This window comes from Oncorhynchus nerka, linkage group LG28 (genome assembly GCF_034236695.1).
Source record: "Oncorhynchus nerka isolate Pitt River linkage group LG28, Oner_Uvic_2.0, whole genome shotgun sequence".
NCBI lineage: Eukaryota > Metazoa > Chordata > Actinopteri > Salmoniformes > Salmonidae > Oncorhynchus > Oncorhynchus nerka.
The window spans coordinates 76,599,612-76,625,565 of NC_088423.1; the positions used below are offsets into that span (position 1 = coordinate 76,599,612).

Genomic DNA, 25,954 nt, shown 5'->3' on the forward strand with positions numbered 1-25,954 from the left:
ACACCGGATCATCGCAGCTAGCTAGCTGCAATCCAAGTGGGTACTCCTGGCTAACGTCTCTGTCCCGAAGCAAGCACCAGTTATCATTGAGCTAGCCTCGAGCTAGGCCCATCTCCAGGCTAGCCGAAAAGGTCCACCAGCTATTTAATAGGCTACAATAACTCTTTTGCCAATTGGCCTGGACCCTTTATTGCCGACACAGAGCCTCACCGATCCATCACGACTGGTCTGCTGGCGTAATCGTTCAAGGTGGTCTCAACAGGCTTTTCCGTTGCAATGTCACCGAAGATCCATCTGCTAGCCACGGCCCGCTAGCTTTCTGAATCTCCGTGTCTCCAGCTCGCCTAGCGTAGCAGAGAATACCGAATGGCCCCAACTCACCTATTGCTGCTCATTGGACCCTATGATCACTCGGTTACTCATGCCTCTGCCTAATGTCAATATGCCTTGTCTAAAGACATACCCTAATCTAACTGCCTGTAGCTCAGGCCCAGAGGCAAGGATATGCATTTTCTTGGTATCATTTGAAAGGAAACACTCTGCATTTTGTGGAAATGTGAATTGAATGTAGGAGAATATAACACAATAGATCTGGTAGAAGACAATACAAGGAAATAAACATACGTTTTCTGTTTTTTATTGTTGCTGCATCATCTTTCAAATGACCAAGAACAGCCAAACATAGAGATAGGATGCTGGGGGTGGTTTGAATGAAGAAAATAAGATGGCAACAATAGCTGAGCAAAGTTATAGACAGATAACTTCAACAATGAGTGAGCTACATGACATTGAGCATGAAGTCACCCAGGTGTCCCACACAAATGTACCCAAAAGTACCCAAGTGGCCGAATTGGTACAGTGATACATTTTGAAGGAAAGAACTATAGACAAAATACATAAATGCTATTCTAACACAGCCCAAACAAATAAAAATAAATATATATGAAAAAAATAAAAAATAAAAAATAATAATAATAAACAAACAAACAACAAGGGTAACTATTTACACATTTTCTATTCACAATATTGTGAAGACCCTCAGTCCTCTACACAATATTGTGCTGCTGGTGCCATGGCCCATAGCAGTTTCTTTCTGCTGTAAAGCAGAGGCTTACTGAACAGGTGGTGCAGGTGATGGGGCATTTCCTGTGACAAAGGGCACAACGACGTCTCCCTACTGTGCCCCTTTTGCCCTGTGGCACATTCATGCCTGCAGGTGAACACCACTGGTTGGAGCAGAAGGTGCTGCAGTGGACTTGCTGTAGCTAGCAAGCTCCTGGATGAGCAGCTCCCTGAAGGCTTGCTGTGAGATGGGAGGCTGTCCACAGCTCTTGGCCATTTCCTTCTGGAGGATGAAGGAATTCACCACAGCAATGTCAATGAAATGTTAGAAAAATGTTTTGTACAATTTCATGGTCTTGTGAAGAACATTGTTGTATCCTATCAGCGCATCTGACAGGTCCACACCTCCCATGCTCTTGTTGTAGTCCTTCACAGCAGCTGGAATGGGGACATTTTTTGTGGTCCATGACCCGGCACCATCCTTCACACGCCTGACGACGTGATCTCCACTGAAGGACTTGTGGATACTGGAGCACATGACCACCTCTGGTATCCATCCACTTCACAAACAGCAGGCCATCTTCACGGATCCATTGCATGGTACCCCACTCAGCCCGCTTAGGCATGTCGTTCACCTTTGTCTTTGGAAATCCCACCCTGTTGGTACAAATGGTGCCACAAGCCGACACCTCCCGCTTCCTCAGCTCTGTAAACAGGGTAGGGCTTGTGTAGAAGTTGTCCACAAACAGTTTGTAGCCCTTCCTCAGCTCTGTAAACAGGGTAGGGCTTGTGTAGAAGTTGTCCACAAACAGTTTGTAGCCGTTCCCCAGCAGTTGAAAATCCAATAACTCCATAACGGAATCATAACTCAGTCCATTACCGGTAGCAAAACTGTTTTTCCCCTCATAAACAAAAAAATTGCAAGTGTAGGCACACACAGAATCAACCAAAACAATCAGCTTGTAACCCCATTTGGTTGGTTTGTTATGCATGTATTGTTTGAGGCTGATTCTGGCCTTTGTGGCTACCATCCTCTCATCGATGGACAAGTTCTGGGCCGGGCTGAAAATAAGTCTTGCAGGCATCAACGATGCTGGGGTAGAGTGGTATTATTTTACAGAGCCTATCAAACCTTGGTGTGCCTCTCTTCTTGTCATTCTCCCCATCAACTTCTGGGTCACTGATATGAAGCACCCGTGAGATAGTCAGGAACCTTTTACAAGACATGGCAGTCATGGGGAAAAGCAGTTGATAGAGAGCTGACGTTTTCCAGTAGTCCCTTAGAGTTTTCAACTTCACCAGCCCCATGTAAATGACCATTGAAAAGTAGCAGAAAAGGTCTTCCATGCCTCTTTCTTTCCTGCCTGCTTCTTAGCCCCGTACTTATTGGTGTTCGACACCAGGGAATCAACAACTGACGAGGTGAAAAACAGTTGAAAAAGTTGAAGGGGGCTGTACTTTGCAGTCATGTCTAGTTGAGGTCCTGGCTGCCTTTTACGTCTAAAAACTGGTGGATTTGGTTCCACATCATCTTCTAACACAGAGTGCCAACGATCCTCTGGCCCTCTGTCTGCAGGTTTCTCTCTTCCCCACCTCCGCTTATTTGTCACTGACTTTCCAACTCTAGATGGCCAGGAAGGTGTGGAGCCGGACACAGCGGGGGTCCGGCTGGATGAACCAGCTTCAGAGGGAGATGGACACCTAGACACTGCCACTGTGAAAGATTTGAAAAATCAGTAACAATACTTTCACGTATGAGACCTGTATCAACACGTAAAATAAACAGATATTTATATAGAGTACAGGGAACATAATCACAATGGTGAAGTGCTGTTCCATTCCAAGTTTATGTAAAATGAATTTAAAAAATATATCACACACACACAGTATTGCCAATGTGTACTTTACACATTTCATTACAGATGATATTTTTATATATTGCAAATAAAATAAGAAAATCAAAAAAAATCTCAAATGAATCATATTTCATATTAATTTCAAACAATGACATTAGCATTAGAACTTACCAATCCAGCATGGCATCCTCGCTGTGCAGAAACTTCCGCCTGGGAGTTAAAATTAGTAAAACTAGCTTCGCAGAAAGATTCATCTTCCTGAAGAAACTCTGTCTCGCTGTCTCAATAAATTTCCTCTATAATTTGGGTTAAATCTGTATACCTAGACTTTGTTTTAGCTTTTCCTGATTTATTCGCCATAATTTAAATATATAAACTTGTTGAAAATGCTGTTGAATATGTACTGCTATGCGTAACACTCGTGGCTCCGTCAAGTAGGATTTGCAATGGCGAATTAACCTCTTTAACGCCAGAGTTTACGACAAAGGCTGGTCTTCGAAAGTATATGTAACGGCTGTCGTCGGTGGAAGAAGGAGAGGACGAAAGCCCAGCGTGGTTAGTGATCATCTTTTTAATAAGAAACTGAACACTTCAAAAATACAAAACAACAATGTGACAACTGAAACAGTTCTATCTGGTGCAGACATACAAAGACTGAAAATAGAAAATATAGAAAAACTAACATAGACTGCCCACCCCAACTCACGCCCTGACCATACTAAATAAAGACAAAACAAAGGAATAAAGGTCAGGACGTGACAGTATAACCATTACATATTCCCGTTGACCTCAGCTCATTGGCTATCTTCCAAGGTAGAGTTCAAGATGATCGGTGGTCATTGGGCCAAAATACAGTCAATCAACGATAGACCGGTCCTACCATTGGTGAGCAATGAGGTCATTGATTGGGGTCTTCAAAACGTTTTTTTCGGTCAATACGTCCTGGGAAAAGAACCATCATGTATGGTTGTGTTAGTAACAACCAGAGGATTGCAATGAAACCAACCATGACTGGATAAACTTTTGTTTAGTGTGTGTAATTACCACGAACGCTTCGTCCAAAGTTGAATGAGACGGAAATCACGACGCAACCGGTTTACAAATGTTTCGTGTTAGGCGATAAAAATTTATGTTATCAAACAAAACGAACATTCACTGTGTAGTTAGGACACTTGGCATTGCCACCAGAGGAAGATCTTCAATGGTAAGTGATTTATTTTATTGTTATTTCTGACTTTCGAAACGCTAATGCTTGGTTGGAAAATGCTAGTAATACTTGTGTGTGTGGGGCGCCGTCCTCAGAAAATCGCATGTTTGCTTTTGCAGTAAACCTTTTTCAAATCTGACACAGCGGCTGGATTAATAAGACGTTCATCTTTTAAATGATGTAAGATACATGTATTTACAAGAATGTATAATACAACGAATGGTGTATTTAAAATGTTAGCTCTCTGCAGTTTCACCAGATGTTGGCCTGGTGGGATGTGAGCATCTCCCCTACCCTAGACAGGTTAACTAGTGCCTCCAGAGATGCAACCGCTCTCATCGTCACTCAATGCCCAGTTTTATCTCCACTGTAATCACCTTCCACCATACCCTTGTCTGTACATTATGCCCTGAATATATTCTACCACACACAGAATTCTGCTCCTTTAATTCTCTGTCCCCAACGCACTAGACAACCAGTTCTTATAGCCTTTAGCCGTAACCTTATCCTACTCCACTTCTGTTCCTCTGGTGATGTAGAGGTTAACTCACGCCCTGTTGCACCCAGCACCACACCTATTCCCAAGGTGATCTCATTTGTTGACTTCTGTAACTGTAAAAGCCTTGGTTTCATACATGTTAACATCAGAAGTCCCCCCCCTAACTTTGTTTTATTCACTACTTTAGCACACTCCGCCAACACTAATGTCCTAGCCGTGTCGGAATCCTGACTTAGGAAGGTCACCAAAAATTCTGAAATATCCATCCACAACTACAACATTTTCCGACAAGATAGATATGCCAAGGTGGCAGAGTTGTAATCTACTGCAGCGATGGCCTGCAGAGTTCTGTCATACTATCGAGGTCTGTGCTCAAATAATTCAAGCTTCTACTTTTAAAAATACACCTTTCAAGAAATAAGTCTCTCACCGTTGCCGCTTGTTATAGTCCCCCCTCAGCCCCCAGCTGTACCCTGGACACCATATGTGAATTGATTTCCCCCCATCTATCTTCAGCACTTAAACTGGAATATGCTTAACACCCCAGCCATCCTACAATCTAAGCTCAATCTCCCTCAATCTCACACAAATTATCAAGGAACCTACCAGGTACAACCCTAAATCTGTAGCCTTGGGCACCCTCATAGATATCATCCTGACCAATTTACCCTCCAAATACACATGCTGTCTTCAACCATAACGGGTCTGCGGATGGGTCTGCGGTCCGTAATGGGTCTGTGGTCAAACGACCACCCCTCGTCACTATCAAATGCTCCCTTAAACACTTCAGCGAGCAGGCCTTTCTAATCGACCTGGCCGGGTATCCTGGAAGGATATTGACCTTATCCCGTCTGTAGAGGATGCCAGGTTGCTCTTTAAAAGTGTTTTCCTCACCATCTTAAATAAGCATGCCCCATTCAAAAAATGTAGAACTTTTAAATATATAGATATAGCCCTTGGTCCATCCTAGACTTGACTGCCCTTGACCAGCACAAATAATCCTGTGGTGTACTACATTAGCATCGAATAGCCCCCACGATATGCAACTTTTCAGGGAAGTCAGGAGCCAATACACATTGTCAGTTAGGAAAGCTAAGGCTAACTTTTTCAAAAATAAATTTTCCTCCTGTAGCACTAATTCCAAGACGTTTTGGGACACTGTAAAGTCCATGGAGAATAAGAGCACCTCCTGTCAGCTGCCCACTGCACTGAGGCTAGGAAACACTGTCACCACCGATAAATCTACGACAGGCATTTCTTCACGGCTGGCCATGTTTTCCACCTGGAAACCCCTGCACCCGGCCAACAGCTCAGCACCTCCTGCAGAAACTTAAAGTTAGTTCAGGGCCATCGATGTGTCTGCTTGGGGGGGAATATATAAGGCTGTGATTATAATCAAAGATAATTCCCTTGGTAGATAATGCGGCCGACACATGATTGTGAGGAATTCTAAGTCAGGTGAACAGAAGGACATGAGTTCCTGCATGCTGTTGTGATCACACCACATCTTGTTAATCATAAGGCATATGCCCCCGCCCCTCTTCTTACCAGAAAGATGTTTGTTTCTGTCGGCGCGATGCGTGAAGAAACCAGCTGGCTGTACCGATTCTGTTAGCATCTCTCGAGTGAGCCATGTTTCCGTGAAGCAAAGAACGTTACAGTCTCTGATGTCTCTCTGGAATGCTACCCTTGCACCGATTTCATCAACCTTGTTGTCAAGAGACTGGGCATTGGTGAGTAGTATGCTAGGGAGTGGTGCGTGATGTGCCCGTCTCCGGAGCGTGAAGACCGCTTTGTTTGTCTCTTTTACGACGTCGTTGGTTTGGGTCGCAGGCTGGGATCCATTCCGTTGTCCTGGGTGGAAGGCAGAACACAGGATCCGCTTCGCGAAAGTCATATTCCTGGTCGTTGTCACGCCCTGGCAATAGCTTGCGTTGTTTGTTGCTATGTTATGTATGGTCAGGGTGTGATATGAGTGGGTATTCTATGTTGTATGTCTAGTTTGTATGTTTCGATGTGTTTGGCCTGATATGGTTCTCAATCAGAGGCAGGTGTTAGTCGTTGTCTCTGATTGGGAACCATATTTAGGTAGCTTTGTTTTGTATTATGGGTTGTGGGTGATTCTTCCTGTTTCCTGTGTGTGTGTTCACGTTACGGGACTGGTTCGTCTTCGTTCGTTTTGTCGATTTATTGTTTTTGTTCGTTGTTAAAGTATTCTATTCAAATAGATAATCATCACGATGCATTTTGGTCCTCCTCTCTTTCGCCGGACGAAGAACGTTACAGTCGTACTGATGGTGAGTTGACGTTGCTCTTATATTCAGTAGTTCTTCCCGACTGTATGTAATGAAACCTAAGATTACCTGGGGTAATCAAAATACTGCATAGTTTCCTAGGAACGCGAAGCGAGGCTGCCATCTCTGTCGGCGCTGGAAGTAGCCTGTTCAACCTCTCTTTCGTATCGTCTGAGATCCCCAAAGATTGGAAAGCTGCCACGGTCATCCCCCTCTTCAAAGGGGAAGACATTCTAGATCCAAACTGTTATAGACTTACAGTATATCCATCCGGCCCTGTCATTCAAAAATCTTTGAAAGACAAGTTAACAAACATGTCACCGACCATTTCGTACCTTCTCCACTATGCAATCTGGTTTCCGAGCTGGTCATGGGTGCACCTCAGCCACGCTCAAGGTCCTAAACAATATCATAACTGCCTTCGATAAAAGACAGTACTGTGCAGCCGCCTTCATCGACCTGGCCAAGGCTTTCGACTCTGTCAATCACCGCATTCTTATCGGCAGACTCAACAGCCTTTGTTTCTCAAATGACTGCCTCACCTGTTTCACCAACTACTTCTCAGATAGAGTTCAGTGTGTCAAATCGGAGGGCCTGTCCAGACCTCCGGCAGTGTCTATGGGGGTGGTGGACACGGTGTTAACAAACCTCCAAACGAGCTTCAATGCCAAACAACACTAATTCCATGGCCTCCAACTGATTTTAAATGCTAGTAAAACTAAATTCATGCTCTTCAACCGATCACTGCCCGCACCCTGCCGCCCGACTAGCATCGCTACTTTTGACGGTTCTGACTTAGAATGTGTGGGCAATTACAAATACTTAGGTGTCTGGTTAGACTGTAAAATCTCCTTCCAAACTGACATTAAGATGCAGGGGCAGTATTGAGCAGCTTGGATGAATAAGGTGCCCAGAGTAAATGGCCTGCTCTTCAGTCCCAGTTGCTAATATATGCATATAATTAGTACATTTGGATAGAAAACACTCTGAAGTTTCTAAAACGGTTTGAATGATGTCTGAGTATAACAGAAAAAGAGAAAAAAATGCAGGCAAAAACCTGAGAAAAAGTGGAAATCTGAGGTTTGTCGTTTTTGAACCCTTTTGAGCCCTATCGAATACACAGTGGGATATGGTTCAAGTTGCACTTCCTAGAGCTTCCACTAGATGTCAACCGTCTTTAGAAACTTGAATGAGTCTTCTACTGTGATATGGGTCGGATGAGAGCTCTTTGAGTCAGTGGTCTGGCAGAGAGCCAGGTCGTGGTCACGCGCATTTCACATGAGAGCGACCTGCATTCCATGGCTTTTCTACAGACAATGGAATTCTCTGGTTGGAACATTATTGAATATTTATGATTAAAACATCCTAAAGATTGATTCCATACATTGTTTGAAACGTTTCTACGACCTGTAATATAACTTTTTGAACTTTTCGTCCGACGTTGGGCTGGACCTGCACGAGCGTTTGGATTTGTGTACTAAACGCCCTAACAGAAGTAGCTACTTGGACATAAATAATTGACATTATCGAACAAATCAAAAATGTATTGTGGAACTAGGATTCCTGTGAGTGCATTCTGATGAAGATCATCAAAGGTAAAGGAATATGTGTAATGTTATTTCTGATTTCTGTTGACTCCAACATGGCGGATAATTTAAAAAAAATTCTGAGCACCGTTCTCAGATTATTGCATGGTTTGCTTTTTCCGTAAAGCTTTTTTTTTAAATCGGACACAGCGGTTGCATTAAGGAGAGGTATATCTATAATTCCATGTGTAACACTTGTATTTTCATTAACTTTTATGATGAGTATTTCTGTAAAATTGATGTGGTTATGCAAAATCAATGGATGTTTTTGGAACTACTGAACATAACGCGTCAATGTAAACTAAAAAAAAATGTATTGTGTAACATGAAGTCCTATGAGTGTCATCTGATGAAGTTTATCAAAGGTTAGTGATTCATTTTTATCTCTATTTGGGCTTTTTGTGACTCCTATCTTGGGCTGGAAAAATGGCTGTGTTTTTCTGTGGCTTGGTGGTGACTTCTAACATAATAGTTTGTGGTGCTTTTGTTGTAAAGCTTATTTCAAATCAGACACTGTGGTGGGATTAACAACAAGATTACCTTTAAAACGGTATAAAATACATGTATGTTTGAGGAAACGGGATTGTTAACCTCTTACCTCTACCTGGGACGCTTGCGTCCCAACTAGAGCTCTGGAAATGCAAATGCGCTACGCTAAATGCTAATAGTATTAGTTAAAACTCAAAAGTTCATTAAAATACACATGCAGGGTATCAAATTAAAGCTACACTCGTTGTGAATCCAGGCAACAAGTCAGATTTTTAAAATGCTTTTCGGCGACAGCATGAGAAGCTATTATCTGATAGCATGCACCAATACACTACAACAGAAAAGCACAGCAGGGGACGTAAACAAAATAATTAGCATTTCGGCGTTACACAAACCGCACAATAAAATAGAAAACAGTCATTACCTTTCACCATCTTCTTTGTTGGCACTCCTAGATGTCCCATAAACACTATTGGGTCTTTATTTCGATTAAATCGGGCCATATAAAGCCAAGATATCGTTATATGTAGACTGTGTGATAAACGAAAAAAACAGCGATTTCACAACGTAACGTCATTTTTTAAAATTCAAAAAGTAGACGATAAACTTTCACAAAACACTTCGAAATACGTTTGTAATGCTACTTTAGGTATTAGTAAACGTTAATAAGCGATAAATTCATCCGTAGGCGATGTACATATCATTAGCTGTCGTCTTGGAAAAAATTTCAGGAGAGAGCTCTTCCGGAATGATCTGGGCGGAGACCGGAGGTACGTCGTGCCCCTCTTTCGGTTCAACCAAGAATCAAAGAGGATTAAATTCACAAGATACTCGACTGCATGGGGATGCTGTGGGAGTTGAATGCTCGGTCTTATCTAATTCGGCTCACTGTTAACAATTGCTGGAAGTGGAGCAAGGATATTTATTTCCATTTTCTGTGATCAGGTTTTCCTGCGCTTTCCGATGTTAACGCACGTTATGTAATAGCCACAGTCGTGATTTAACCAGTTTTAAAAACGTCCGAGGGTTTCCTATACACACATTCTAACCATATGATCGTACTATATTCCTGGCATGAGTAGCAGGGCGCTGAAATGTTGCGCGATTTTTAACAAAATGTTCAAAAAAGTAGAGGGTAGGAGCAACTAGTTGAGCATCTCCAATCCAAAATTAAAATTTGTAACAAAGCCTCCTTCACTCATACTGCCAAAGATATCCTACCAATCCTTGACTTTGACGATGTCATTTATAAAATCTCAGCTCACTAGTTACCATAGCAACGCCCACCTGTAGCACGTGCTCCAGCAGGTATACTCTATGTAAACTGTGTAAACTGGAAACCACATATCCTTCATTTATTGCAGCTGGGGATTTTAACAAGTCTAATCTGAAGACAAGGCTCCCTAAATTTTTTCAGCATATCGAAGGCGCCACCCGGGCTGCCAAAACCCTGGATCATTGTTATTCTGACTTCCGCGACGCATATAAGGCCCTGCCCTCCTTTCGGAAAATCTTACCACGACTCCATTTTGTTGCTCCCAGCCTATAGACAGAAACTATAACAGGAAGTGCCCGTTCTCAGGTCTGTTCAGCGCTGGTCCGACCAATCGTATTCCACGCTTCAAGATTGCTTCGATCACATGGACTGGGATATGTTCCACATAGCGTTGGATAATAACATTGATGAATACGCTGGTTGGGTGAGCGAGTTTATTAGCAAGTGCATCAGTGATGTTGTACCCACAGTGTCTATTAACACATTCCCCAACCAGAAACCGTGGAATGATAGATGCATTTGCGCAACATTTACATTTACATTTAAGTCATTTAGCAGACGCTCTTATCCAGAGCGACTTACAAATTGGTGCATTCACCTTATGACATCCAGTGGAGCAGCCACTTTACAATAGTGCATCTAAGGGGGGTGAGAAGGATTACTTTATCCTATCCTAGGTATTCCTTAAAGAGGTGGGGTTTCAGGTGTCTCCGGAAGGTGGTGATTGACTCCGCTGTCCTGGCGTCGTGAGGGAGTTTGTTCCACCATTGGGGGGCCAGAGCAGCGAACAGTTTTGACTGGGCTGGAACTGTACTTCCTCAGTGGTAGGGAGGCGAGCAGGCCAGAGGTGGATGAACGCAGTGCCCTTGTTTGGGTGTAGGGCCTGATCAGAGCCTGGAGGTACTGAGGTGCCGTTCCCCTCACAGCTCCGTAGGCAAGCACCATGGTCTTGTAGCCGATGCGAGCTTCAACTGGAAGCCAGTGGAGAGAGCGGAGGAGCGGGGTGACGTGAGAGAACTTGGGAAGGTTGAACACCAGACTGGCTGCGGCGTTCTGGATGAGTTGTAGGGGTTTAATGGCACAGGCAGGGAGCCCAGCCAACAGCGAGTTGCAGTAATCCAGACGGGAGATGACAAGTGCCTGGATTAGGACCTGCGCCGCTTCCTGTGTGAGGCAGGGTCGTACTCTGCGGATGTTGTAGAGCATGAACCTACAGGAACGGGCCACCGCCTTGATGTTAGTTGAGAACGACAGGGTGTTGTCCAGGATCACGCCAAGGTTCTTAGCGCTCTGGGAGGAGGACACAGTGGAGTTGTCAACCGTGATGGCGAGATCATGGAACGGGCAGTCCTTCCCCGGGAGGAAGAGCAGCTCCGTCTTGCCGAGGTTCAGCTTGAGGTGGTGATCCGTCATCCACACTGATATGTCTGCCAGACATGCAGAGATGCGATTCGCCACCTGGTCATCAGAAGGGGGAAAGGAGAAGATTAATTGTGTGTCGTCTGCATAGCAATGATAGGAGAGACCATGTGAGGTTATGACAGAGCCAAGTGACTTGGTGTATAGCGAGAATAGGAGAGGGCCTAGAACAGAGCCCTGGGGGACACCAGTGGTGAGAGCACGTGGTGAGGAGACGGATTCTCGCCACGCCACCTGGTAGGAGCGACCTGTCAGGTAGGACGCAATCCAAGCATGGGCCGCGCCGGAGATGCCCAACTCGGAGAGGGTGGAGAGAAGGATCTGATGGTTCACAGTATCGAAGGCAGCCGATAGGTCTAGAAGGATGAGAGCAGAGGAGAGATAGTTAGCTTTAGCAGTGCGGAGCGCCTCCGTGATACAGAGAAGAGCAGTCTCAGTTGAATGACTAGTCTTGAAACCTGACTGATTTGGATCAAGAAGGTCATTCTGAGAGAGATAGCGGGAGAGCTGGCCAAGGACGGCACGTTCAAGGGTTTTGGAGAGAAAAGAAAGAAGGGATACTGGTCTGTAGTTGTTGACATCGGAGGGATCGAGTGTAGGTTTTTTCAGAAGGGGTGCAACTCTCGCTCTCTTGAAGACGGAAGGGACGTAGCCAGCGGTCAGGGATGAGTTGATGAGCGAGGTGAGGTAAGGGAGAAGGTCTCCGGAAATGGTCTGGAGAAGAGAGGAGGGGATAGGGTCAAGCGGGCAGGTTGTTGGGCGGCCGGCCGTCACAAGACGCGAGATTTCATCTGGAGAGAGAGGGGAGAAAGAGGTCAGAGCACAGGGTAGGGCAGTGTGAGCAGAACCAGCGGTGTCGTTTGACTTAGCAAACGAGGATCGGATGTCGTCGACCTTCTTTTCAAAATGGTTGACGAAGTCATCTGCAGAGAGGGAGGAGGGGGGAGGGGGAGGGGGATTCAGGAGGGAGGAGAAGGTGGCAAAGAGCTTCCTAGGGTTAGAGGCAGATGCTTGGAATTTAGAGTGGTAGAAAGTGGCTTTAGCAGCAGCGACAGAAGAGGAAAATGTAGAGAGGAGGGAGTGAAAGGATGCCAGGTCCGCAGGGAGGCGAGTTTTCCTCCATTTCCGCTCGGCTGCCCGGAGCCCTGTTCTGTGAGCTCGCAATGAGTCGTCGAGCCACGGAGCGGGAGGGGAGGACCGAGCCGGCCTGGAGGATAGGGGACATAGAGAGTCAAAGGATGCAGAAAGGGAGGAGAGGAGGGTTGAGGAGGCATAATCAGGAGATAGGTTGGAGAAGGATTGAGCAGAGGGAAGAGATGATAGGATGGAAGAGGAGAGAGTAGCGGGGGAGAGAGAGCGAAGGTTGGGACGGCGCGATACCATCCGAGTAGGGGCAGTGTGGGAAGTGTTGGATGAGAGCGAGAGGGAACAGGATACAAGGTAGTGGTCGGAGACTTGGAGGGGAGTTGCAATGAGGTTAGTGGAAGAACAGCATCTAGTAAAGATGAGGTCGAGCGTATTGCCTGCCTTGTGAGTAGGGGGAAGGTGAGAGGGAGAGGTCAAAAGAGGAGAGGAGTGGAAAGAAGGAGGCAGAGAGGAAAGAGTCAAAGGTAGACGTGGGGAGGTTAAAGTCGCCCAGAACTGTGAGAGGTGAGCCGTCCTCAGGAAAGGAGCTTATCAAGGCATCAAGCTCATTGATGAACTCTCCGAGGGAACCTGGAGGGCGATAAATGATAAGGATGTTAAGCTTGAAAGGGCTGGTAACTGTGACAGCATGGAATTCAAAGGAGGCGATAGACAGATGGGTAAGGGGAGAAAGAGAGAATGACCACTTGGGAGAGATGAGGATCCCGGTGCCACCACCCCGCTGACCAGAAGCTCTCGGGTGTGCGAGAACACGTGGGCGGACGAAGAGAGAGCAGTAGGAGTAGCAGTGTTATCTGTGGTGATCCATGTTTCCGTCAGTGCCAAGAAGTTGAGGGACTGGAGGGAGGCATAGGCTGAGATGAACTCTGCCTTGTTGGCCGCAGATCGGCAGTTCCAGAGGCTACCGGAGACCTGGAACTCCACGTGGGTCGTGCGCGCTGGGACCACCAGATTAGGGTGGCCGCGGCCACGCGGTGTGGAGCGTTTGTATGGTCTGTGCAGAGAGGAGAGAACAGGGATAGACAGACACATAGTTGACAGGCTACAGAAGAGGCTACGCTAATGCAAAGGAGATTGGAATGACAAGTGGACTACACGTCTCGAATGTTCAGAAAGTTAAGCTTACGTAGCAAGAATCTTATTGAGTAAAATGATTAAAATGATACAGTACTGCTGAAGTAGGCTAGCTGGCAGTGGCTGCGTTGTTGACTTTGTAGGCTAGCTGGCAGTGGCTACGTTGTTGACACTACACTAATCAAGTCGTTCCGTTGAGTGTGATAGTTTCTACAGTGCTGCTATTCGGGGGCTAGCTGGCTAGCTAGCAGTGGTGATTACGTTACGTTGCGTTAAAAGAACGACAATAGCTGGCTAGCTAACCTAGAAAAACGCTCTAGACTACACAATTATCTTTGATACAAAGACGGCTATGTAGCTAGCTATGTAGCTAGCTACGATCAAACAAATCAAACCGTTGTACTGTAATGTAATGAAATGAAATGAAAATGTGATACTACCTGTGGAGCGAAGCGGAATGCGACCGGGTTGTTGGGTGAGGAAGTTCTATTCGGTAGACGTTAGCTGTGACACTATACTATATCTATATCTAGGTTGGTCCTCATCCTCTACACGGTTTAAACTAAGATACTACATGTATGTATACAGTGTGAGAAGCCTTGTGAAAATCCTGCAAGTAATCCTGTAAATATATTTTAATGTGACAGCTTTTAGAGCATGACTTGTATGTTGTATGTTGATGATGCTATTGATGCGTTGCACTTTGTTGTCCCCATAACGGTCTTGTAGGAAGCAGTGTCAGTCCTATGAATGTGAAATTTGTGTCAGCTTCATCATAATTACAGAGCCCTGCAGTACTGCTCACATTCAGAATGAGCTAGAGAGACGTAAGGGTTTACTGTGTTTCCATGCAACATCGGTTGCAGGCACGTTTTGGCCATATCACTGCAGCCTGAAATATCACAAATAAAAGATTAAGATTTCAAGATGTTGTGATGAATAATAGTGTGCTTATTCACACTGGCACAGGGTCCCCAGTCACAAAGTGCCTTCTGATTGATCTTGCAGTTCGCCTCCAAAGAAATCCCAGGAAGTGAAGTGATGATGAGATCACTCTCTGGGAATTCTTCTGAAGAGGTGGAAGTGCCGCCAAAGATCTTCAAAGAAATTAATCAGTGTCATTGGGAATTCATAATTTGGGTACAGCTGTCACCCCTTGAACTTGGAGGGTCAATGTAACACAATGCATGACACCTAACTAACGTACACCTTCCGAACTGCAGAGTAAATCAGCACTTATCACTACTACACATAATGACACACCTGCAGAGGCATTTTGCCTAGCTATCTTTATGGGAGTAAAATGGTCAGATTTTCTAGAGGCATTCACAAAACAGACCCATTGTTTTGTTGTGCATCATACAGTATTGTACCATGTAGTTCACCAAATTTTTCCATATGCTGTCCCATTCTCCAGCCCTGTTTGTCCGTTTGTTTATGAAACCCTGTGGGTTTACATCAATTGTGGCATATTAAATTATGATTTGTCTAATTAATCCACTGGGGGAGTTATAAAAAAAATATATATATATATGCTAAATGACTAAGCACAGACAGGGCTATGCAAGAGAACACTCGGGATGTTATCTTGTCTAAAACAAGGTTTGGGTTTGTGAGATACCATGTTTCTCTGGATCTCAGTGACCACATCTTAATGAAATCTTATCATAGCCTTTTACATACTGTACCTCCACAGGGGTGAAGACAGTGAAGACAGCTGTTTGGCAATCATCAGTAACAGTAAAAAATTATGCACAACTGTCTAAAGACAAAATGTGGAAAGACACTCCTGTCACCTGTGTGGCATAACCAACCAAAGACATGGTACACCAGGGGTGAGTTGTGTTTAGATCACACTGTGGCATCTGATTGGACAGTGGCTATTGAGCGCAGAGATGAGGGTGATAGCCTGAGAGCACATTGATCCAGGGACCTAGTGGTGGTTTACTTGGCAGGATGCCTGAGGTAGAGATTCATAGTATATCTGAAAAGACTCAAATGACCCCGATAGCTAACAAAAACATCCAACAGAAAGAGAGAGGGGGGGGGGGGGGTACTGCCAATTTTTAAGCATTACCTTGGACCTACAGTAGTATTCCTTGGTGATGCTCTAAGGTGCCTTACAGATTGTTTGATGTTGAATTAGTGAGAGATTAGTTAGGAAGCACTAATTAGTGTGCCCCTATAACAAACTGATATGTAATCATCTACATTACCTACACCTCTCCTCAATAGGTCATAAGCAGCAATAGCAGTCAATATACACTGAGTTTACAAAACATTAGGAACACCTGCTCTTTCCAAGACATAGTTTCACTGACCAGGTGAAAACTATGACCCTTATTGATGTCACTTGTTAAATTCACTTCAATCAGTGTAGCTGAAGAGGAATCTTTTTAAGCCTTGAGACAATTGAGACAGGGATTGTGTATGTGTGCCATTCAGAGAGTGAATGGGCAAGACAACATATCTTTGTAACTCAATATTAGGAAGGTGTTCTTAACGTTTTGTACACTCAGTGTAGATTAGCTCCTGTATGTGAATGTGAGTGAGCTGCTGCCAACCAAAAACCTCACAGGCATATATCCCAGACATGATCTATAAGTAGAGTTTGATAATCCTGTGGCAACGACACTTAAACAGTGTTGAGTAGCTGGAAGTCCTGCTCTCAGTCTATCAAATCTACAAGGTGAGCACAGCAGGGGAACTCTCTTTCCCCAGCCACTCTCTGTATGGCCATGATCTGGCTTAAGATAGAGTAGCTTAATTTCCCCCGGGGTTGCTATTACTGAGGACTCAACATGGCATATGTTATACATATAGCCCAGAATCACACCATTGTGCATAATGGGTCTGAGTGCTTAGCAACATGCTCAGCACTACATTAATGTATAGACAGTTGGCAGATGTCTGTGAAGTGATTTTGGTAAAGGAGAGATCTGATGTAAGTTATATATTTTTTTTTTTCATTCTCCAGATTATTTAAAAATAGTAAGCTTCAACAGTGGCATTAACATTGAGTAAGGTGCAGACATTCATTTTGACCTGATCTGGTGTGAAGGAGTCGCTTGGCCTGTACAAACACTGCAAATGTGTTAGCCATGGTTGGTTTTTAACCCTCCACACACACACACACACACACACACACACACACACCCCTCTCCGTTTGGGTCACATATTATCTTTGAATGCCAGAGACAAATGCAAAAAGACTTGTCAATCTTCCTATATCTTTTTCTCCTCTCGCTTTCATCCTTATTTCTCTCTGGTTTTATTAAAGTGCCAGTCATCCAGGACAGGATGACATGGCTCAGCTGGATATGTAAATAAAACCAGGGACTGTGGACTCATGGGAACCTGCCTCTGATCGCAGTTCAATAACCCCACCATACACTCCACCTGGCTGTCAATGCAGAGGGGAGAGGGGAGAATGGAGAGAGAAGAGAGAGTGCACAGAGAATAGTGCTGAAGGGAGAAACAAATGGTGCATAGGGGAGAGGAGCAGGGACTGCCAGAGAGTAGAAGGTAGAGGGGGTATAGGGGGAAGGGGAGGAGAGAGGGGAGCAAGGAGATGGGAGAGTGACAAGATGTTTTGACTGAAAGGATGGGGATGGGGTTACGGACCACATCCTGAACCATTCATCAATCAGGGGCATGTGAGAAATGCAGAAGGTTGGGTTATTAGATCAAGCTGAGGCCATTGGGGTCACAATGTCACATGTTATGCCTTCCAGAAACCTCCAGAGAACCTTCTAGTAATCACCAGGGTCTGCAACAGGCAGTCATGGATCAGTGTGTAGAGTGGAACACACACTCACACACAAACAGTTCGCGTGGGTTAGTGTGATACTGTATTACTAAGAATGTACTCCTCCCTCGTCTCCAGACGCGCTTGCTCGGCGTGCTAGGTTCCCCAAAATTCTCGCTCCACTATAAGCACTGACTCCCTCACTGAGGCTAGCACACATACGCATGCACTCACCGCTCACCCTTGATGAATGTGTCTGGGATTACAAAACGAATCCGCTGAGATCTTTAGTGTGGCCGAATATTGTATCGCATGTGCCAATGCAAAAAAAATGAGATAGCATTGGGAATCACGCGAGCTCAAGCTTCAATGAATGCGACCAAGGACTACGCAAACTCGCGCCAGTCACTACCCTCCACTCCCAATCCCCATCCACCTCAGGTGCACCAGAAATAAAAGCACATATAACAAGATCCATGGCGCGCACATATCCCACACTACATTTATTGGCCAGGTTGAAAATAGCCAACTGACTTTTGTTTTTTATCAAACAAATGTTCCTGCAAAATCCTGCATAAAATAATTCCCCCACTCCTAATCTCCATGCAACAAGTTCTGTGCAGAAATGGAACCCTATCTCTCCAAGCGTAATGTGTGAAAAAATATATTCAGATCAAAGTGTTATGTAGATTTCAGAGCACATGAAAAAAAAAGTTACATCTTCGTATAATTCAAACTGAAAAGCGCACACGCATTGCATACACACACTGCTTTCAGGGCCGATTAATTGGATACGATTGACCCGTGCATTAATACCTGAGTCCGTGTAGCGTGGTCTGGCGAGGTCCCGGAAATGGTAAATGAAATCCAGACAGTTCTCATTCTGTACTTCCCCTTTAGAGCACAGATCAGACAGTAGTTCTAGTGCTTTTTGACAAATCTCGTCCTCTCTGTCGCCAGGCATTTCCCACCAGCATCCTTCTGAATGGAGGGGCTCCTATGGCACCACCACACCACCCCGCCCACCAGAGAGTCGACTAGCCCCCGCAGAATCACACTAATCCTCCCGGCAGAGAGTCAACTGAAGCCCCAGTAGCAGCGCACCACTCCACTCGAAGCGGAGTCACCAACACCCAGCAGCTCAGCACCACTCTGGCTGTCTGAAAAACCAACCAGGGTAGCGGAGGAACAGGTAAGTACTAGGTCAAAAAAACATAATATTCCTTTATTTCTTTCCAAACGTCGGGCATCCCTTTCGAGTGTGTAGTATGCAATTGTGGGGTTTTCCCCATCAAAAGTATTCTATCGTACAATTTAGCCACAGGTTGAATGTCCGACCACTCACAGGCTATGAGGCGCCGTGCGCTGTCCACACTCAATTGGTGTTGAAAAAGTGCATGCGCTCTCTCGATGCGTGAATGACCGGCGCCGCGCAGCCGGTCTCTCGACTCACCATCAACGCAATGAGCGAGCGCGATCCCGACTCTCCACAGTTCAAAGCGCTCCGCTTAGTAACCGCGCCGTCAACACTAAACCCCCAATGCGCTCTTTGCGCCGAGACCCTGGGCTGGCATCCAAATGCACGTCAAGACTGACGTCCAACTGGCTTTCCATAGAACTGGCCCTGAGAACGAACTAATTAGGGGTGTTGACTGTGCATGTTTTCTGCTACTGCATTTTTTTTCTCAGTTATATTCTATGCTGTTCTGTTTATAACTTTGGACATGTTAGAGAGAGTGCAACATAATAGTGGCCAGGTAGGACTGTTGTTCTACCTATTTATCTTGGGATATACAGTATGTCAAATGCCATTAAGGGCTGCATGGTGAGGCTGGTTGATAACTAATTATATTGTAGATTTGCACAATTGATCAGTAAGCACCTCTTTTATTGTGCAGTCAATTTAATAATTTCTCAGTCCATTTCTGTGTGTGTGTGTGTGTGTGTGTGTGTGTGTGTACAGAATATGTATTTGATCTATAGATCTAAAGATGGAACTATAGGGGACTTGAGGTGTGTGTAATACATTCCTGTACAGTTTTGTAAAGATGAATGAAAACAGCCTGTTCACCAAATAGTTATTTAAGCAGCACAATGGAGCTATAGCTACCAGCCCCATAGAGCCTTATACAGGAGTCGAATCAGACTCCATAATGAATGAGAGCAAACCCTTTCCATCCCAGAGGGCATAGTTACCTCATAAAGAGCAACACATTAAATAAAGCTTAGCACCATTGGACACGTTAACATTCTTTTGGAGCTTTGGTACTATATTCACTTAACAACCATGGATCCAAAATATATGTTTAATGTGAAATATAATGAGTACATTGGTTTAATCACCAAAACACAACATAATGGTATCTTCTCAATGTCATTATTTTCACAACCAGTTCATCCAAAAGCAAAACTTTTAAGATAAATTGCCCTTTGGATGTTATGTGCTATATTACAGTACAAATTCTTCCACTACTCTTTCAAATTGACTAAACATAAAATGTACATTTCTATCCCATGTGTGTCAATGGTGTGACCATTTAAAACCTCTTTACAATGTCATCAAATTAAAGAAACCTAGTGTTTTAAGGCATTAGTTTGTATCAAGTCTGTATTGAGCATTTGGACATAGGTTGTCATTGAAATCACAGTAAATATCCTCATTGTTCATGCACCTGGGGAAAAACCTTTTGGCATGGTGAATCCAAGCCTAAATACTGTAGGTCTGGATTTAAGTCATTGTATATCTCATCCATGGCCTGAATGAGGCTGTTACTCTCATGGGGATGGCAATCATACATTTTCCATTGTAAACATGTATTGTAGTGGTCTTGTGCGTGGCTCAGTTGACGAGAGCATGGCATTAGCGTTGTGGGTTAGATTCCCACTGGGGACACATACCAAAAGGTCAAAAATGTCTGCTGCGTAAATGGTATAGATTGCTGTGAGAAAGTATTTTCCCACATTTTCTCTATTTTTGCATATTTGTTTATACTGAATGTTATCAGAGCTTCAACCAAAACCTAATATTAAATAAAGGGAACCTGAGTTTACAAATAACATGGATACATATTTTACTTATTTAATTAACAAAGTTATGCAACATCTAATTCCCCTGTGTGAAAAAGTAATTGCCCCCTTACACTCAATTTTTTTTTTTTTCATATTGTGTTATTGACTGTACGTTTGTTTATTCCATGTGTAACTCTGTGTTGTTGTTTGTGTCGCAGTGCTTTGCTTTATCTTGGCGAGGTCGCAGTTGCAAATGAGAATTTGTTCTCAACTGGCCGACCTGGTTAAATAAAGGTGAAATAAAAGAAATAGGGGGGAAAAAAGTGTGTGCCACTTTTAGCTGCAACCAAATGCTTCCTGTGGTTGATGATTAGTCTCCCACCACACCGTGGAGGGGAGAGAAGAGGCTGGAGTAGAAGGGAGAGGGGAGAGTGAAGAGAGGTTTTGACTGAAAGGATGGGGATGGGGTTACGGGCCACATCTTGAACCATTCATCAATCAGGGGCATGTGAGAAATGCAGAAGGTTGGGCTATTAGATCAGGCTCAGGCCATTGGGGTCACAATATGTCACATTTTATGCCTTCCAGAAATGCATGCCGCACTGCTTTAAAACTCAGTGGCATTTTGGGGTTTTTAAGCATGAACTGCTCGTTTCAAGTCCCACAACAACATCCGAATTGGGATTAGATCTGGATTTTGACAAGGCCATTCCAAAACTTCCAATTTGTTGCTTTTTAACCATTTTCATGTTGTCTTGATTGCGCTTCAGCTCACAGACAGATGGCTTGACATTCTCCTGTAGAATTCACTGATACAGAGCATAATTCCTAAGTCGTGAAGGTTCTGAGGCAGAAAAGCCTCTCCAAACCACCACACATACTTGACCGTTGGTATGAAGTTCTTACTGTGTAATGCAGTGTTTGGTTTTCACCAGACATAATGGTTCCCATCTCGTCCAAAAGGTTTACTCAAGTTTGCAAAAAAAAAGCACCTGGAAGCACCTGGATGATCATCAAGACACTTGGAAGAATGTTCTATGGACAGATGAGTCAATAGTATAGCTTTTTGAACGACATGGCCAATGCAATTTTAGTAAATCAGTATACCCCCCCCCTACCTTACAGACATTTTGATTATGTCGTTTTTAAAATCTGTATTAGACAAACCAGTTTACCTGTAAAAATCTACAGGTTTACCAAACGTTTAAGTGATCAGCAATTAAAAGCAGTCGGTTTAAGTAATAGTAAAATGTATCTTAACAAAAGAGAATATAATCATATCAAAAGTAATGTGATCACTGCATTGTGAAAAGCATTTAGTTTCTATTAACATGTATTGGGATGTCAAACATGTATTTCTAGGTCAAAAAGTAACTGTGCTTTTGTGTATTGTACTTTGGCAATTGAAATTGTGCTTAGAGTTTTGAAACAACTGCCTTTTTGATGATCTGTTTTGAGTTTTGTACGAAGAGTGAAAATTGCACCAAAGGGCAAAAAAATGTATGTATTCGGCATTCAGTGAAATCATAGACTTCTTTGTTTCGTATAATTCATTTGAAGAGAAACCAGGGTTTGGTTATTCCCATGATCCAAGTCTATTTTAATATATATTTATTTTACCTCTATTTATCTGGGCAAGTCAGTTAAAAATAAATTCTTATTTTCAACGGTAGCCTAGAAACAGTGGGTTAACTGCCTTGTTCAGGGGCATAATGACAGAACGACCTTGTCAGTTCAGGGATTTGATCTTGCAACCTTTTGGTTACTAGTCCAGCACTCTAACCACTAGGCCACCTGCCGCCCCAACATTTCAATGGAACATTGTCATATACAGTGCATTCGGAAAGAACTCAGACCCTTTGACTTTTTCCACATTTTGTAACGTTATAGACTTATTTTAAAATGTATTAAATCTTTTTTTCCCTCATCAATCTACATACAATACCCCATACAATACCCCAGGTGTATACATGTTTTATCAAAAATGTACGTAAGTATTCAGACACTTTACTCAGTACTTTGTTGTGTGACGACCCTCCCACTCTGTCTGCCGTATTCTTTCTCTTTGCTCTGGTGTCGGTGGGCAGAGCTGGGAGGGTCGTCAGCTAAATGGGACACACCTGGGCCCGGGTGTGTCCTGGGTTAAATAGTCCTTTTCCCCATTCATTGAGGAGACTCTCTCCATGCAGACACACTGTTGAATTTTGGTTGTGGCATTTTTGTGACTGGTTTGTTTGCGTGCTTTGGCATCTTTCAACACTCCTCATTATCACATCTATACACGCAACCACTCACTTACACTACTGATTATTGACTACACACACCACTTGTATATAGGTTTATTTGTACGTATATAGCTTACCTCAGTTAATAAATATATTTTTGTTATTCCTTATCACCACGTTGTCTCCCTTTTTGTTACGGGCTTCGAGCTGGTTCGTAACAGATGAAGCTACCTTTGGCAGCCTCAAGTCTTCTTGGGTTTGACACTACAAGCTTGGAAAACCTGTATCTGGGGAGTTTCTCCCATTCTTCTCTGCAGATCCTCTCAATCTCTGACAGGTTGGATGGGGAGTGATGCTGCACAGCTATTTTCAGGTCTCTCCAGAGATGTTTGATCGGGTTCAAGTCCGGGCTCTGGTTAGGCTACTCAAGGAGATTCAGATACTTGTCCCGAAGCCATTCCTGCATTGTCTTGACTGTGTGCTCAGGGTCTTTGTCCTGTTGGAAAGTGAACCTTCACCCCAGTCTGAGGTCCTGTGCACTCTGAATCAAGTCTTTCATCAAGGATCTCACTGTACTTTGCTCCATTCTTCTTTCCCTCGATCCTGACTAGTCTCCCAGTCCCTGCCATTGAAAAAGATCCACACAGCATGATGCTGCCACCACCATGCTTCACCGTAGAGATGCCAGGTTTCCTTCAGACATGACGCTCGGCATTCAGACCAAAGAGTTGAGAATCTTGTTTCACATGAGTTCTTTAGGTGCCTTTTGGCAAACTCCAAGCGGGCTGTCATGTGCTTTTTACTGAGGAATGGCTTCCATCTGTCCACTCTGACATGAACGCCTGATTGGTGGAGTGCTGCAGAGATGGTTGTCATTCTAGAAGGTTCTCCCATCTCCACACAATAACTTTGGAACTCATCCACAGGTGGACGCCAATCCAGTTGTAGAAGCATCAAGGATTATCATGAGCTCAATTTCGAGTCTGAATATCTATCTTTAAAAAACTTCTTAGGGATAGCCCCCTTTTTTCAATTTTGACTAAATGACATACCCAAATCTAACTGCCTGTAGCTCAGGCCCTGAAAAAGGTGTTCTTGGTACCATTTGAAAGGAAACACTTTGAAGTTTGTGGAAATGTGAATTGATTATATGAGAATATAATGCAATAGATCTGGTAGAGGAAAATACAAAGAAAAATACATCCAGTGATTTTTTTTTACCACCATCTTTGAAATGGAAGAGAAAGGTCACTGTTTTAGCCATCACTCTGGTTGTAATTCCGATAGTGTCCACAAGATGGTAGCAGTGTACGTACAGATGGATAACTTGGAGTATGACTGATCCTCAAGACTTTTAGTGTGAAGTCCCCAGGTACATTTGGGCAAATCGTGAAGGAGACATTTGCATTCATATTCCATTTTTCTGCAAGAATATCATCAAATCTGTATACTTGGACTTTGATTTAGCTTTCCAAGTATTATTAGCCATATTATAAGTTCAACATTTGCAAAACAACCAGTTTTCCTAACTTCATAACTCTGAATATCCTTGTAAGTTTTGTCCAAAATGAAAAGGCATGCTGTCGTACAAGGTTAGTGCCTACATTTACATGGTTTCCAGATACTCCCATAAAGCCCACCTTATTGGCTATCTAGCTAGCTTTGTTTGACCACAATTGGTGCTTATTTGACAAAGATACAGTCGTTCGAGTGATGGCCGCATCTTCAGCGTGCCATGAGGGCATCGCTCTCTGACCATATATGGTGTTCTATAGGATATACTACAATCCTAATGAAATAGTGAAGTCTTGTGACCTTTTAGGATTTCTGAGGAATACATACGAATGTGATTTGACTCGTTCAAACAACGTTTAGGGTGAGATTTTCATACAGATTTTCAAATACAAAATATATTGTGCTATATGGACCTTTTTAGGATATGAAAAATTATTTTATCTAACAAAACGACACTTCATGTTATCTCTGGGACCCTTTGGATGATAAATCAGAACAAGATTTCAGAATGTAAGTACACATTTCAACTTCAGAGGTGAATTTATCAAACCTATCACATTGAAATAAGTGCTTTGTTGTTAGGAGCGCTCCTCAAACAATAGCATGTCATTTTTTTGCAGTAATAGCTACTGTAAGTAGACAGTGCAGTTATATTAACAGGAATGTAAGCTTTCAGCTGATGTAAGACACTTATATTTACCGACATTAGTTGTTTCCCTAAAATCTGCGATCTTGACAACGCGCTGCATGATTTACAACTGTCCTGCCGATCCTTAAGGTATTTCTATTTTTTATTTTAAATACATTTGCAAGAATTTCAAAATAACTGTTTTTGCTTTGTCATTGTGTGTAGATTGTTTCCCCCCCCATCAAACTATTTAATGAATTTTAGAATAAGGCTGTAACAATTATGATCTACAGTATGTGCAATAATTTCTCATGCAACAGCACATCAAACCATTCTTCTACATCACAGGAAGGAAGAGAAACCACATTTTTAGTGAGGTTGGGAGATGGAACAATACACAGTATAGGAAGCATATACAGCACTAATTTGGTTTCCACTTCTGACATAGTGTCTTTGCAGGTTGCCTTTGTTGTACATAATGTGCTGCGAAGAAACAACTATGCTGACCATTTTGTCTGAACACCAGTATGAAAACACGGTTGATAGGAAAAAAATAACTATCAGGTATGTCAGTTACTTTGAACCGAACGATTAGGGGGTCCAATCATAGCCTACATCAGAACAGACTGATTGATCACGGGGTCCAATCATAGCCTACATCAGAACAGACTGATTGATCATAGCCTACATCAGAACAGACTGATTGATCCAATCATAGCCTACATCAGAACAGACTGATTGATCACGGGGTCCAATCATAGCCTACATCAGAACAGACTGATTGATCACGGGGTCCAATCATAGCCTACATCAGAACAGACTGATTGATCACGGGGTCCAATCATAGCCTACATCTACAACTGTATGAAGTTCAATCAGTGAGACACATGATCAGAGCCTTCCATCTCAGTGCATCCACGC

At 43.5% G+C, this 25,954-nt stretch overlaps 1 protein-coding gene across 1 annotated transcript in view; it reads right to left on the reverse strand.

Annotated features, from left to right (window-relative positions):
* Window positions 1–19,094, reverse strand: part of LOC115116156 (synaptotagmin-9-like) — a 52,061-nt gene extending 32,967 nt beyond the window's left edge. Inside the window, exon 1 of the mRNA XM_029644641.2 lies at window positions 18,473–19,094. Within this exon, the coding sequence (XP_029500501.1) occupies window positions 18,473–18,620 (148 nt within the window). The 5' untranslated portion in view covers window positions 18,621–19,094. The remainder of the gene's footprint in view (window positions 1–18,472) is intronic.
* Between the last annotated feature and the right edge of the window lie 6,860 nt (window positions 19,095–25,954).